Source organism: Saccoglossus kowalevskii, chromosome 21, assembly GCF_978046115.1.
Source record: "Saccoglossus kowalevskii chromosome 21, keSacKowa6.1, whole genome shotgun sequence".
Classification (NCBI taxonomy): domain Eukaryota; kingdom Metazoa; phylum Hemichordata; class Enteropneusta; family Harrimaniidae; genus Saccoglossus; species Saccoglossus kowalevskii.
In genome coordinates this window covers 28812517-28830540 of record NC_140661.1, presented here as the reverse complement: position 1 = coordinate 28830540, position 18024 = coordinate 28812517, and the positions used below count along the sequence as shown (strand labels likewise).

Sequence of the window (18024 nt, the reverse complement as noted above, 5' to 3'; positions counted from 1 at the left end):
TGTGAGATATGGCATATCTCCACCCTATATCAACAACAGCCAACAATGTGAGATATGGCATATCTCCACACTGTATCAACAGCCAACAATGTGAGATATGGCATATCTCCACACTGTATCAACAGCCAACAATGTGAGATATGGCATATCTCCACCCTGTATCAACAGCCAACAATGTGAGATATGGCATATCTCCATACTGTATCAACAGCCAATAATGTGAGATATGGCATATCTCCACCCTGTATCAACAACAGCCAACAATGTGAGATATGGCATATCTCCACCCTGTATCAACAGCCAATAATGTGAGATATGGCATATCTCCACCCTGTATCAACAACAGCCAACAATGTGAGATATGGCATATCTCCACACTGTATCAACAGCCAACAATGTGAGATAAGGCATATCTCCACACTGTATCAACAGCCAACAATGTGAGATATGGCATATCTCCACCCTGTATCAACAGCCAACAATGTGAGATATGGCATATCTCCACACTGTATCAACAGCCAACAATGTGAGATATGGAATATCTCCACACTGTATCAACAGCCAACAATGTGAGATATGGCATATCTCCACACTGTATCAACAGCCAACAATGTGAGATATGGCATATCTCCACACTGTATCAACAGCCAACAATGTGAGATATGGCATATCTCCACACTGTATCAACAGCCAACAATGTGAGATATGGCATATCTCCACACTGTATCAACAGCCAACAATGTGAGATATGGAATATCTCCACCCTGTATCAACAGCCAACAATGTGAGATATGGAATATCTCCACACTGTATCAACAGCCAACAATGTGAGATATGGCATATCTCCACCCTGTATCAACAGCCAACAATGTGAGATATGGAATATCTCCACACTGTATCAACAGCCAACAATGTGAGATATGGAATATCTCCACACTATATCAACAGCCAACAATGTGAGATATGGCATATCTCCACCCTGTATCAACAGCCAACAAAGTGAGATATGGCATATCTCCACACTGTATCAACAACAGCCAACAATGTGAGATATGGAATATCTCCACACTGTATCAACAGCCAACAATGTGAGATATGGCATATCTCCACCCTGTATCAACAGCCAACAATGTGAGATATGGCATATCTCCATACTGTATCAACAGCCAACAATGTGAGATATGGCATATCTCCATACTGTATCAACAGCCAACAATGTGAGATATGGCATATCTCCACCCTGTATCAACAGCCAACAATGTGAGATATGGCATATCTCCACCCTGTATCAACAGCCAACAATGTGAGATATGGCATATCTCCACCCTGTATCAACAGCCAATAATGTGAGATATGGCATATCTCCACCCTGTATCAACAGCCAACAATGTGAGATATGGCATATCTCCACCCTGTATCAACAGCCAACAATGTGAGATATGGCATATCTCCACCCTGTATTAACAGCCAACAATGTGAGATATGGCATATCTCCACCCTGTATCAACAGCCAACAATGTGAGATATGGCATATCTCCATACTGTATCAACAGCCAACAATGTGAGATATGGCATATCTCCATACTGTATCAACAGCCAACAATGTGAGATATGGCATATCTCCACCCTGTATCAACAGCCAACAATGTGAGATATGGCATATCTCCACCCTGTATCAACAGCCAACAATGTGAGATATGGCATATCTCCACCCTGTATCAACATCCAACAATGTGAGATATGGCATATCTCCACCCTGTATCAACAGCCAACAATGTGAGATATGGCATATCTCCACCCTGTATTAACAGCCAACAATGTGAGATATGGCATATCTCCACCCTGTATCAACAGCCAACAATGTGAGATATGGCATATCTCCACCCTGTGTCAACAGCCAACAATGTGAGATATGGCATATCTCCACCCTGTATCAACAGCCAACAATGTGAGATATGGCATATCTCCACCCTGTATCAACAACAGCCAACAATGTGAGATATGGCATATCTCCACCCTGTATCTACAGCCAACAATGTGAGATATGGCATATCTCCACCCTGTATCAACAGCCAACAATGTGAGATATGGCATATCTCCACACTGTATCAACAGCCAACAATGTGAGATATGGCATATCTCCACACTGTATCAACAGCCAACAATGTGAGATATGGCATATCTCCACCCTGTATCAACAGCCAACAATGTGAGATATGGCATATCTCCACCCTGTATCAACAGCCAACAATGTGAGATATGGCATATCTCCACTCTGTATCAACAACAGCCAACAATGTGAGATATGGCATATCTCCACACTGTATCAACAGCCAACAATGTGAGATATGGCATATCTCCACACTGTATCAACAGCCAACAATGTGAGATATGGCATATCTCCACCCTGTATCAACAGCCAACAATGTGAGATATGGCATATCTCCACACTGTATCAACAGCCAACAATGTGAGATATGGCATATCTCCACACTGTATCAACAGCCAACAATGTGAGATATGGCATATCTCCACACTGTATCAACAACAGCCAACAATGTGAGATATGGCATATCTCCACCCTGTATCAACAACAGCCAACAATGTGAGATATGGCATATCTCCACACTGTATCAACAGCCAACAATGTGAGATATGGCATATCTCCACACTGTATCAACAACAGCCAACAATGTGAGATATGGCATATCTCCACACTGTATCAACAGCCAACAATGTGAGATATTGCATATCTCCACACTGTATTAACAGCCAACAATGTGAGATATGGCATATCTCCACCCTGTATTAACAGCCAACAATGTGAAATATGGCATATCTCCACCCTGTATTAACAGCCAACAATGTGAGATATGGCATATCTCCACCCTGTATTAACAGCCAACAATGTGAGATATGGCATATCTCCACCCTGTATTAACAGCCAACAATGTGAGATCTGGCATATCTCCACCCTGTATCAACAGCCAACAATGTGAGATATGGCATATCTCCACCCTGTATCAACAGCCAACAATGTGAGATATGGCATATCTCCACACTGTATCAACAGCCAACAATGTGAGATATGGCATATCTCCACACTGTATCAACAGCCAACAATGTGAGATATGGCATATCTCCACCCTGTATCAACAGCCAACAATGTGAGATATGGCATATCTCCACACTGTATGAACAGCCAATAATGTGAGATATGGCATATCTCCACACTGTATCAACAGCCAACAATGTGAGATATGGCATATCTCCACACTGTATCAACAGCCAACAATGTGAGATATGGCATATCTCCACCCTGTATTAACAGCCAACAATGTGAGATATGGCATATCTCCACACTGTATCAACAGCCAACAATGTGAGATATGGCATATCTCCATACTGTATCAACAGCCAACAATGTGAGATATGGCATATCTCCACACTGTATTGTACATTCTTTTCTTTTCTTTGGAATACTATTCAGCAATTCCACCTTTCCAATTGTTTCTCTAATGTTAATTGTCGCAGTGGAGGCACCTCTGCATGTAATTGCCAGCAAGAAATTCCTGTAGGTTTTTTTCGTTGTGAGCACTCCTTGGAAACATTATCTAGTCTTGATCGAAATCGTTTGAGATCTTCATCAAAATGTCCATCATAACTTTCAACTTTTTCCCAAAAAGTACGATTAAAATGTTGATATAACAATATATCTGCCTTGTTATGTTTCGCAATTGTATTTTTGATTTCTGGACTAATAGTTTTTACTATTAGTTTATTTCTTCTCACGTTAATACTATAATACAAAATATCGTCTTCTTTCCAGCACATTATTTTTTTCAGCAAAATCAAAGACTCGTCATAATATTCCGCCAGCATAACTAAGTCCAATGTTTGATCCAGTTGATCAATTTTAAGCTGTATGGCAGTGTCATTGTCTTGATAGTCATAATCCAATCCCAGTGTCCACATCATACCATTTCTTCGTTGATGAGTACACGCTGGGTATGCCTGTTTTGAGAAATTAAATGAATGTTGTATGTAATGCATGAAGGGGCTAGCAATTGCATGCTTATCCATTTCACGTCCACAGTTAAAAAAATTGAAAACGGATTCTAATCGTGTATAGGGATCTCGCAGAATAGTAAAATATTTGGCGTTGGGTATAACATCTTCCATCAATGGTCTGTTATAGCGTATATCGTTAGCGATGTAATCAAATCCAGTGAAATTAGAACACGTATATTTATTTATGTCCAGCCTCGTTCCATTGTCATTCGGATATATCCACAAAGGGCCAGGTGGTGCAGTCAAATTATGTTTTATTCCATATCTGTACAGTATATTCACCGTTGTACTCGATGCAGTCTTCATTGTTTTGATGTAAATGAACTTTGACACTCGTTTGCATTGACTGCCTCTACCGTACATTGTGTTGTTAATCCTAACCTGCTGTTGAAAAGAAAGATTTCTATTAGCACTTGTACCACGAGTTATGCCATTGTATACGACATCAGAGCACTCAGAATAAGCAACAAATTAAATTTAAGCTACACATATTGACAGTAACAGATTGTAACATGTATTTTGTATGATATATGAATATTACATCATTAGTGACAGTAATAGATTGTGACGTGTATTTTGTATGATATATGAATATTACATCATTAGTGACAGTAATATTTTGCATGATATATGAATATTATATCATTAGTGACAGTAATAGATTGTGAAGTGTATTTGGTATGATATATGAATATTATATCATTATGACAGTAATAGATTGTGACGTGTATTTTGTATGATATATGAATATTACATCATTATTGACAGTAATAGGTTGTGACGTGTATTTTGTATGATATATGAATATTACATCATTAGTGACAGTAGTAGATTGTGAAGTGTATTTTGTATGGTATATGAATATTACATCATTAGTGACAGTAATAGATTGTGACGTGTATTTTGTATGATATATGAATATTACATCATTAGTGACAGTAATAGATTGTGACGTGTATTTTGTATGATATATGAATATTACATCATTAGTGACAGTAATATTTTGCATGATATATGAATATTATATCATTAGTGACAGTAATAGATTGTGAAGTGTATTTGGTATGATATATGAATATTATATCATTATGACAGTAATAGATTGTGACGTGTATTTTGTATGATATATGAATATTACATCATTATTAACAGTAATAGGTTGTGACGTGTATTTTGTATGATATATGAATATTACATCATTAGTGACAGTAGTAGATTGTGAAGTGTATTTTGTATGGTATATGAATATTACATCATTATTGACAGTAATAGATTGTGACGTGTATTTTGTATGATATATGAATATTACATTATTAGTGACAGTAATATTTTGTATGATATATGAATATTATATCATTAGTGACAGTAACAGATTGTGAAGTGTATTTGGTATGATATATGAATATTATATTATTAGTGACAGTAATAGATTGTGACGTGTATTTGGTATGATATATGAATATTACATCATTAGTGACAGTAATAGATTGTGAAGTGTATTTTGTATGATATATGAATATTACATCATTAGTGACAGTAATAGATTGTGACGTGTATTTGGTATTATATATGAATATTACATCATTAGTGACAGTAATAGATTGTGAAGTGTATTTTGTATGATATATGAATATTATATCATTAGTGACAGTAATAGATTGTGACGTGTATTTTGTATGATATATAAATATTACATCATTAGTGACAGTAATAGATTGTGACGTGTATTTAGTATGATATATGAATATTATATCATTAGTGACAGTAATAGATTGTGACGTGTATTTTGTATGATATATAAATATTACATCATTAGTGACAGTAATAGATTGTGACGTGTATTTGGTATGATATATGAATATTATATCATTAGTGACAGTAATTGATTGTGACGTGTATTTTGTATGATATTTGAATATTACATCATTATTGACAGTAATAGATTGTGAAGTGTATTTGGTATGACATATGAATATTATATCATTAGTGACAGTAATAGATTGTGACGTGTATTTTGTATGATATATGAATATTACATCATTAGTGACAGTAATAGACTGTGAAATGTATTTTGTATGATATATGAGTATTACATCATTATTGACAGTAATAGGTTGTGACGTGTATTTTGTATGATATATGAATATTACATCATTAGTGACAGTAATAGAATGTGAAGTGTATTTTGTATGATATATGAATATTACATCATTATTGACAGTAATAGATTGTGAAGTGTATTTGGTATGATATATGAATATTATATCATTAGTGACAGTAATAGATTGTGACGTGTATTTTGTATGATATATGAATATTACATCATTAGTGACAGTAATAGATTGTAACGTGTCGTTTGTATGATATATGAATATTACATCATTAGTGAAAGTAATAGATTGTGAAGTGTTTTTGGTATGATATATGAATATTACATCATTAGTGACAGTAATAGATTGTGAAGTGTAATTGTTACGATTATGAATATTACATCATTAGTGACAGTAATAGATTGTAACGTGTCGTTTGTATGATATATAAATATTACATCATTAGTGACAGTAATAGATTGTGACGTGTATTTAGTATGATATATGAATATTATATCATTAGTGACAGTAATAGATTGTGACGTGTATTTTGTATGATATATAAATATTACATCATTAGTGACAGTAATAGATTGTGACTTGTATTTGGTATGATATATGAATATTATATCATTAGTGACAGTAATTGATTGTGACGTGTATTTTGTATGATATATGAATATTACATCATTATTGACAGTAATAGATTGTGAAGTGTATTTGGTATGATATATGAATATTATATCATTAGTGACAGTAATAGATTGTGACGTGTATTTTGTATGATATATGAATATTACATCATTAGTGACAGTAATAGACTGTGAAATGTATTTTGTATGATATATGAGTATTACATCATTATTGACAGTAATAGGTTGTGACGTGTATTTTGTATGATATATGAATATTACATCATTAGTGACAGTAATAGAATGTGAAGTGTATTTTGTATGATATATGAATATTACATCATTATTGACAGTAATAGATTGTGAAGTGTATTTGGTATGATATATGAATATTATATCATTAGTGACAGTAATAGATTGTGACGTGTATTTTGTATGATATATGAATATTACATCATTAGTGACAGTAATAGATTGTAACGTGTCGTTTGTATGATATATAAATATTACATCATTAGTGAAAGTAATAGATTGTGAAGTGTATTTGGTATGATATATGAATATTACATCATTAGTGACAGTAATAGATTGTAACGTGTCGTTTGTATGATATATGAATATTACATCATTAGTGAAAGTAATAGATTGTGAAGTGTATTTGGTATGATATATGAATATTACATCATTAGTGACAGTAATAGATTGTGAAGTGTAATTGTTACGATTATGAATATTACATCATTAGTGACAGTAATAGATTGTAACGTGTCGTTTGTATGATATATAAATATTACATCATTAGTGAAAGTAATAGATTGTGAAGTGTATTTGGTATGATATATGAATATTACATCATTAGTGACAGTAATAGATTGTGAAGTGTATTTTGTATGATATATGAATATTACATCATTATTGACAGTAATAGATTGTGAAGTGTATTTGGTATGATATATGAATATTATATCATTAGTGACAGTAATAGATTGTGACGTGTATTTTGTATGATATATGAATATTACATCATTAGTGACAGTAATAGACTGTGAAGTGTATTTTGTATGATATATGAGTATTACATCATTATTGACAGTAATAGGTTGTGACGTGTATTTTGTATGATATATGAATATTACATCATTAGTGACAGTAATAGATTGTGAAGTGTATTTTGTATGATATATGAATTATACATCATCAGTGACAATAATAGATTGTGAAGTGTATTTGGCATGATATATGAATATTAGATCATTAGTGACAGTAATAGATTGTGACGTGTATTTGGTATGATATATGAATATTATATCATTAGTGACAGTAATAGATTGTGACGTGTATTTTGTATGATATATGAATATTACATCATTATTGACAGTAATAGATTGTGAAATGTATTTGGTATGATATATGAATATTATATCATTAGTGACAGTAATAGATTGTGACGTGTATTTTGTATGATATATGAATATTACATCATTAGTGACAGTAATAGATTGTAACGTGTCGTTTGTATGATATATAAATATTACATCATTAGTGAAAGTAATAGATTGTGAAGTGTATTTGGTATGATATATGAATATTACATCATTAGTGACAGTATTAGATTGTAACGTGTCGTTTGTATGATATATGAATATTACATCATTAGTGAAAGTAATAGATTGTGAAGTGTATGTAACCAAAATATTCATCCAAAAGGCCAAAACAAGATAAATGGCAACAGGCAAAGTCGCCTTTCCCAGGTTCACAGGAAAAATCAACTGGGGCCACCAAATTATTAACAAAACGACCCATCAATGTCCAAACATTGGGATACTGGTACGCATAATAAATCTTTGTGTTCAGGGTAAGTAATTGGTTCACTATAGTAGCAGAGATCACAATTAACATGTAAAATATATCACACTTTGAGATAATACTGTACTGATATCGAAATTCCTGGGAACACTTATACACAACTACGACTCGTGTGCCTGCACTCTGGCACAGGGCAAAGAATACTACAATGTATTGAAACAAGAGACGCAATGTTCACTGGATGGCTATACACCATCAATATTATAGTAAAAGTCATCAATGGTAAGATATATTGTTATTAAAGTTACTATATATAGTTCAGATGAACACTGCAGGCAGTTGAAACAATGGAAACAGCACTTTCACTGTAATCAGGAGTCAAAGGTCAATGTCATATCAGGCCAATTCAGGGTGTCAACTTCTTGGTCAAAGGCACAGGTCAGTCGAGTTCAAATTCATAAATACTGCTGTATATAAATCTTCTAAGACATCTACTTCATGGAAAATATTGTACTCTATGTACAACTAACCACAACATTTAAAGTGCTCTACACACTGTCGCAGGCATCATATAATTCCGAATAATTCCTAATTGTTCTCAGAATATTTAGTTATCACCATGAATTACTCTGTTTTGATGTACTAAATATTTCCCTATACTTTAACACGGGCACACGTTATTTCAATGAAGCCTCGTTTTCGTGTCCAGTATCCTCTATTACGTTGCGTAAAAGTTCGGCAATACTTTGGTCAGAGCGAGGTTGCACGCACAATCAGCACAGTTCGGGATAAAATAATGTCGCGAGATTATCACGTGATCACAAGGTTATTGACACTTGGGCGCGCGTAAGTATTCACGCGATAAAATGTTAATGAGATGCTCGAACATGAGGTCTATGCAAATGAGCGTGATACAAGGTTTTCCCGCGATTTAGATATGGAGAACTGCTCACAATTCGACGAGAACTTTCGTACTTCGATTAAATTTCATATATGTAACTTCTCAACACCTCGAAAACTAGCTGAGCCCACACCACGTCGCGTACACACTATAAATCTGCGATCAGTTGGCGTAGCAAGGTTACATCACAGAAAAAGCAATGTTTGTGATTAAATCGTCTGAGAATTAGTTATAAAGTTACATCAACATTAACATCGGAATGTACTCACTCTTATTACTTTTTTTATTTTGTTGGCGATTCAATGTCCGTCGCACACTTATGCTCATCGAGATAGACAAGTGGGTAATTCAGCGACGACCCGCGCGCCGTCTTCTGTGTGCTATTCCATGGAAGCAACGTATCGGCGTGGTGAACGTTTGGTCAGCAACTCCAAGGCATCGCTTGCGTTTCGTGAATTATCGTTCAATATGGTCGTTTCTGGTGTTAAACGACGCTCAGAGTCATGCTCTGTCGGAAAATCTGAATTCGGGACCGTTCACAATAGGTCTGACGCAGAAATCCGCACATACGCGAGACAATGACAATAGGCGTACAACACAAAAGCGTCCAGTTAACGCAACTCCTCTTTATTTATAGAACATGCACGCACATGACCAAAAGGTGGCGCCATTCACTGGCCACCACAAATCTGGTTAATATACGCTGTCAACTAATAAATGAACTCAACGTCTCAATAAGTAATCATCCAAAAATATAAATATCACAAAAAATATCTGGGTATCACACTCCCCCAAGTTAGCCCAGTGAGTAAAGCACAATGCACTAGTGCCTTGAGCTTAACTCTCCAGCTAACTTCCACACTGCAATCCCTAAATGTGTGATCAACATAGAGTCATCAAAAGGTCTCAGAAATCTTCAAACGGCACTGCTGCTCATTATTTGTGGATATTAGGATAGATCATCCTTCCACCCACACATGTAAAGCAAAGTGACCTGAAAAAGAAATGTATCAACAAGATACCTTTAAACAGATGCATTAATACACAGGTTCAGGACGTGCATGTTCATGAAGTTAAGTAGTAATGTACTACAAACAAAATGTATGATCATACCAAAACACACTCACACAAGTGGTATAGTATTCCAACTATCGAAATATGGAAACATCTTTCCTACATACAAAGTGCTCAACAACTAGATTTTAGTAGAGACAAGAGAGCTAAAAAGGCTCCATCTCTGCCATGGGCTAGCCCCTTCCAAACGAACTAGCATCACAGAGACCATTCCTTGAAACTTCAATCTAGAATGTCTTCTTCTCCTCCTCTGCTGTAGCGACTGTAAATGAGATGAGTAACCTTTGGCCACACCAAAATACAAAAAGTCACCCAATGATTCCCATTGTCAAGGTAAGATACCCCAGTGCAGTGGTAGAATAGCTCGTATACTAAAGTCACACATTCCCCTTTTCAGTTCCTGAATAGATATCGCATAAGTCACCCCATGGTGATCAATGGTCTCCCCCAAGTGACAGGAAGATCCCATAGAATATCTGCAACTGTATCTACTAAATTCACTCCGTCTGCATTATCACCTAATAGTCAATCCTGTCATAGCAGGACACACTAAGTGAGTATGTATGTACTATGTCACATTCTGGATATACTCCAGAAGACAGTCATCAAATCCACATAGAATAGTAATGCAACGCCGATAAATGATAGCAGCACTAGCATAGACTCAGCATCATAACAAGAAAACCATTAGCAGCCGTAATCCCATCCCTACCAGACAACACGGCAATTAAGTCTGTATACACGGGATTTGCATGTGGGTCTTGATTCGCCTAGTAATCCAATACAATCTGAATCACACACAGATTTCAATATATTCACAATAACATGAAAGTACATTACATAGATTCTTTGTAAGCGTTGTCCAACATCATTTCTGAGCAAAGAACATACTAGTCTTCACAACAGCATCTGAAAGACAATGATTCAACCAAGGCAAAGGCACAGTCCAACATCCATAGAACAAAGGGACACAGGAAATTCTGGCCTCCACCAAGGGATCATGAAAAACAACAACTAGACATCACTAAGGCAAAGGCACTGTCCGACATCCTCACTATAGTAGGACATGGGCAATATCTGGCCTCCTCCCTGCAATCACCTGCAATCATGCAATAAAACATTAAAACAGTTTCAAAATACTCCCCCATCATCAGTAAAGGTTTTGAGTGTACATACCTGCAAAACACGAACTGAACTATATTTACAAACACAATGCATGGAAACAGATCTATGTCTCCTTCATCTCACTCCAATGATCTCTCAAGTACTTCAATAGGTTGCTTCTCCCAGAAGTTTTTCCATCACTGTCAGATAATCGTTGGGTGTTACAACTCTTATAATCATCAGTAGATTCAAATAACACATGTTCAGTTAACCTCCAATCATGGTCATTCATGCATTTGCTCACATCTCTCTTGACTCCAGCTTTGTTAGAAAATCCATAATAGTGCGTAGGACGTCTAGTTCTAGTAGATCTTCTAGGAATTCTGTTAGGTTCATTAGAACAATTTTTGTCATCAGTTTCAACTCCATGTACAGTTCCATCGACCTGAGGTTCAGCAATCTCATCGCTTTGTTTGTATACACTCTCGTCTTCTTTCTGTTCAGATACAGCCCCAATGATCTCTTGGACTTCTTCAGGTACAACATTATCAGCTGCAGACATATTTTCAGGTTGGGTTTCATCACTTTGACTTCTATCTCCCATGTCATCAGTCTTTTCAAGCTCAGTCGTCTCAATTGTTTCATCATACGTATCATTTGTATTAATCTCAAAGGATACATTTGGTATCTCAATTCCCGGTCCCATGGGGGCAATTTCTGTCATCACATCAGTGGATACTTTGTTCTCTTTGAAATGTTGTGCAGGCAATTCTTTCAAACCAGTCTCGATTCTCATGTCAGCTTCAATGGTCGGTAGAACACGTTCAACCATTGTTGCTGGCTTGAAAACTTTGCTATTTGGATTCAGTCCCCTGCTTCTAAGATAATGATATTCATACTCATCATCTGAGCTCAACGACTCTGAATCTCTCTCAGTGATGATAACTTTCACAGGTCGTCTTGAAGGCATTCTTCGTTTTGAAGCTTTTTCCGGCACTTTTGGCACTATCATTGCATCAGGCTTAACTTCATCTAAGCATGGCTTCAACAAGTTCCTATGTACCGTACGTGTTCTACCAGTTGCATCAGACTTGATAACATAAACTGGCATATCCGGACTTAGTCGACGAATAACTTGATATGGTGCTTCCTCCCAGCGATCTTTGATCTTCACACTACCAGTTAAATTGACATTCTTAACAAGAACCCAATCACCTTCACATAAACTCACATCAAACACTTTACTATCATAACGTTTCTTATTAACTGCACCAGCTTTACGTATGTTCTGTCTTACAACTTCATTGGCAAATTCCAATCGCTGTTTCAAATCTTTAACATATTGAGTAATAGTCATTTCTGATCTTATATCATCAGCTTGTACACCCATTTGAACATCTAGAGCTGTACGGGCTTCTCTCCCAAACATGAGACAATAAGGTGAATACCCTGTAGTGTCATGCTTGGTGCAATTGTAGGCATGTACCAATGGCGCTATGTAAGATTTCCAGTCAGCTTTCTGGTGGTTTTCCAATGTGCCTATCATGTTTAACAGTGTTCTGTTGAAACGTTCGCACTGTCCATTTCCCTGTGGATGATATGGTGTTGTGCGAGACTTCTCAATTCCCATTATCTGACAAAGTTCACGAATAACATCAGATTCAAAATTGCGCCCTTGATCTGAGTGCAAGCGTTCGGGCATACCATAGTGCACAATAAAGCCCTCATAAAGATGTTTTGCTGTTGTGCATGCTTTCTGGTTTCTAGTTGGAATGGCCATGGCAAATTTAGTGAAATGATCTGTTATTACTAAAATATCCTTCATGCCTCCTTTTGATGGCTCAAGACTTAGAAAATCCATGCTCACCAATTCCAGGGGCTGGCAAGTTGTGATGTTGACCATTTCAGCTCTTGTCTTTGCTCCTGCCGGGTCCTTACGTCTTGTGCATCTAGGGCAGATTCTAATGTATTCTTTGATATCACACACCATTCCAGGCCAATAGAACCTTGACCGCACTGATTCAATGAGTCTATCTTGTCCTAAGTGTCCCATATTATCATGTAGTCCTCTCATAACTTTGCGTCTATGTGATTCAGGCAAAACCAACTGATAGTACTTCCTCCCATTATTCCCAAATCGCGCACGATACAAAACCTCATCTCGAAAACATAGTTTATCCCATTCTCTTAGCATGTTGCGGACAACCTTTCACTTCTCTTAGGCAGATAACATTGATCTTTCAGGGTTCTCACTCGCTTGATGATGGGATCTGCTACCTGAGCTAGCTTCCAATCATGTTTCGACATTGTAGGCAATGACCTTTCACCAGGCATTTCCGGAGGCACTTTGTAATCATTTGGAATAGCTGTTGCTACATGTGATATTGCCTCAACCCATGGGGTATCACTGTCTGTATCATTACACATCACTGCTCCTTTCACTTCACTAGGTGTAATTCGAATTGTACTCTCATATCTGTCAGTACCTTCATCAGGAAGAGAGGGTATGGGTTTTGGTCTTCGCGACAAGGCGTCTGCATCACAGTTGTTACGACCAGGACGGTAGCTTATGTCAAGATTATAATTAGTCAAGGCAGCCCACCATCTGTGTCCTGTCGCATCTAATTTAGCTGATGTGGAAACATAAGTTAATGTATTGTTGTCTGTAAGGACTTTAATCTCATTTCCAAAACAGTAGTCATGAAACTTCTCGGTCACTGACCATTTCAGAGCCAAGAATTCTAGTTTGTGTGCCGGGTAGTTTTTTTCGCTTTTTGATAAACTACGGCTGGCATATGCAACTGGTCTAAGTCTTTCCATACCATCAACTTCTTGCATTTGATACAAGGCTGCTCCAAGTCCCAATGCACTGGCATCAGTATGAAGTTCAAATGGTTTGGAGTAATTGGCATAGGCAAGCACCGGTGGAGTACTCAACTTCTTTATTAATAGGTCAAATGCTTGTTGACACTCCAAAGTCCATTCAAAAGGTGGAGCTTTAGTCTTGCGTTCCTTCGTATTAGGGCAACCAGCAGTGAGGCCATGTAGAGGTCTGGCTATGGTAGAGTATCCAGGCACAAATCTACGGTAGTATCCTGCAAATCCAAGAAATGTCCTTACTTCATGCACATTGCAAGGCGTAGGCCATGTTCGTAAGGCTTCGGTCTTTTCAGGATCCGTCTCTACTCCTTTTTCAGACACTATATGTCCAAGGTATTTTACTTTATCCCTGAACAACTTGCACTTAGTATGCTTCAACTTAAGATCACAATCTCTCAATCTGGTCAGGATCTTTTCAAGACGATCAAGGTGTTCTTCAAATGTACTAGCAAAGACTATGATGTCATCCAAGTATGCTTGACAAATCTTCATATTATAGTCACCCAAACATGGCTCTACTGTACGCTGGCAACTTGCTCCGGCATTCATCAATCCAAATGGGGTTGCAGTCCATTCATAGAATCCAAAAGGCGTAGCAAAGGCTGTCTTTGGAATATCATGTTCAGACATAGCTATTTGCCAGAAGCCACTCTTTAAATCAAGTGATGAAAACCACTTAGCTCCAGCCAAAATATCTAGGCCCTCTTCAATTCGAGGCAGTGCATAAGCATCTGGAATTGTCTGACTGTTCAATCGCCTGTAGTCAACACAGATTCGAGTTGTCCCATCTTTCTTAATCACTAACACCAAAGGGGATGACCAAGGACTGGTGGATTCTCTAATAGTACCATTCTCTAGCATACCCTGTAACTGTCTGCGGACCTCCTCATATAAAGCGGGTGGTATTCTACGACAGGGTTGCTTAATGGGTCTTTCATCCTTCAAGTTTATCTCATGCTTGAACAATTCACAATGCCCTAAGTCCGTGTCAGATTTAGAAAATGATTTGTGGTTTCGAATCAACATATCACGGACCTGAAGGGCTTGGTCTGCTGTAATAGGAGCTCCAGTCATATCAAAATCTAACCCACCACCTGATATGGTTGTCTTCTGTGGATTAGCATCATATGTTTTGGCCTCTGTTACCTGCACTGGTGTATGGTCAATGCCAATAACAGCCTTAGCCACACCCACTACCATCCCAGACTTAACAACTACAGGCACTGCAGTTTCATTGTATAACACAACTGGGACTTTGGAGTGTTTTCGTCCACATTCAACAGTAGTCACTATTGAGCTGAGGGTCCATCTTTTCTCATATCTACCACGATAATCATCTTCTAGGAGGACTTCCATCTTCTCACCAGGCGGACCAGGTTTTAAAGCACCCATGATAGTCATCGTGTGATTGGGCTTAATCACTACTGGGCTATCCAATCTAGCTCTCACCTGTCCAATATTGCCATTCCTGCCTTGGAACTTTTCTCTAGCACGAATCAATGTTATGGCTGTACGAGCTACAGGAGACAAACATTTACCCTGCTTATTTAGAACATTCAGTGGATACTTACGTGCATACAGTCCAAGCCAATTTGTGCCTGCTAACATCGGCACACGTGTAGAGTACTTAGTGTCATTACTTACCACAGCCAGAATTAACTTAGTTCCAACATCTCCAAACACTTTAGCTGGAAAGGACACTTCTAGCTCAGCAACACCATCATACTCACATATGTCATCATGAACACCTGCTACATGCAGTACTTCAGCAAGTGGCATGATGGGAACATCACTCAGGTTCCTGTCATAGAATGATTTACTTATAATAGTTACCTGAGATCCTGTATCAATCATTGTCTTACATGGCACACCATTCACCATGGCCATCTCCTCACCCAGTGGACCTATTACTCTGTCATCTAAAGGGACAGCACGATCTCCTTGATAATTTCCACGTGTTCGGCAGGATTCAACATTACCATGTGACTGAGCAGAGGGTTTTCCCTTGTGGTATTTACTTTTTGGGCAGGTATACGAAGTATGGTCAGTCTGTTGACATATCTTGCAGGGTGCTTTACACTCTTTCGCCATGTGTCCAGTCTCATTACAATTATAACATATTATGGGTGAACGTCCTCCCCTATCAATAGACTGCTGACGTTGTGATGATGGAGGTCTATCTTTAAAGTTGTTCCATGATCCACCATTACTCTCTTGAAGGGGACGATTTCTTTTTAGTGTGTCCAATACAAGGTGCTCAATCTCAGTAGTCATTTCTCGCCTCATTTCTCGTTGTTGCTCCATCAAATCTCGCTTTGTTTCTTTCTGTTGCTCCTGCATGAGTAACATAAGCTTAGTCATGTCCTTAATTTTGTTTTCATAGTCTTCCTTCATTTCATTAACACCAGCCGGAGTATTAGAAGCTTCAGGCTGTTTTTGAACATGTGTTCGAGCTTGCTTAGGTTGTTTGGGTTGGTTTTTGGAATCAGTTTGGTACTCAGCCAGATCTTGTTCCACCAAACGAGCTTCACGTATCACTTCGTCAAAATTATCACACTGTTTGTAACAATGCCTTATTCCATTCCTCACTTGATCATCCTGGATTGTTTTCCAAAATGTCTCTCTCAGTGTTTCATCCATTTGAGAAACAAGGATACCTCCACGTCTTCTTATCAGGTTCAGGGCTGCTTCCAGGCGTACTCCATACTCTGCAACTTTCTCTCCTGCACGCTGTCTGCTACTGTAGAATCTCTGAAGTAGGGCATGACCAGTTTCCACAGTACCAAATACCACTTCTAACTTGCAGACTATTTCTTTTACAGTAGCATTCTTATCTATGTTCATCGCTGTTGTGGCAGCCAGGCCTCTCAATGATTTCCTTGCTGCACGAACAACCGCTTTATCACTAAGCATATTCTCTGCACTCAGATGCTCAACATCATCCTTCCAAATTTCAAAATCTACATCTCCTTTTCTATCAGGATCTCCAGAGAATGTAGGTAATTTTGGAGGATTATACAAAGTAGTTTGGTGAGTAAATCTCTCACTATCTAACTTACCACGCTTCCGCACATCTTGGCTGTCTGGGTAGTCTATGTCTGAACAAGCTCCCTGTCTTGAATGAACATTACTCTTACCTGTTGTATCATCAATACTGGTCGAGGTACCCAAAAGATTATCTTTAACACTCACCTGCGGCGCAATAACAGATTGGGGAACTATGACGGCAGAATCCATAGAACATCTATAAGCTTTACCTCTGTAACGCTTCTCTATATCCTCAATTTTCTCTCGGTACTGCTGCTCAGCAAGCTCACGCTCTTTTTGCATTTGCTGCCTATCACAGTCATATTCGTCTTGTAGTCGCAGCCTGTCATGGTCATGATCTTGTGCAAGCTTTTCCTCATGATTTCTAAGATCCATCTGCTCGATCTTTGATGCTAACTCATCACGCCTGAATTTTTCG

General features: G+C 37.6%; 1 protein-coding gene across 1 annotated transcript; it reads right to left on the bottom strand.

The window, feature by feature from the left end:
* Positions 1–3486: 3486 nt before the first annotated feature.
* LOC102802652 (galactosylceramide sulfotransferase-like) lies at positions 3487–4377 on the bottom strand. Its single transcript, XM_006825743.3, has one exon. It carries the CDS (start codon positions 4375–4377, stop codon positions 3487–3489), a length of 891 nt encoding a protein of 296 aa, XP_006825806.3.
* Between the last annotated feature and the right edge of the window lie 13647 nt (positions 4378–18024).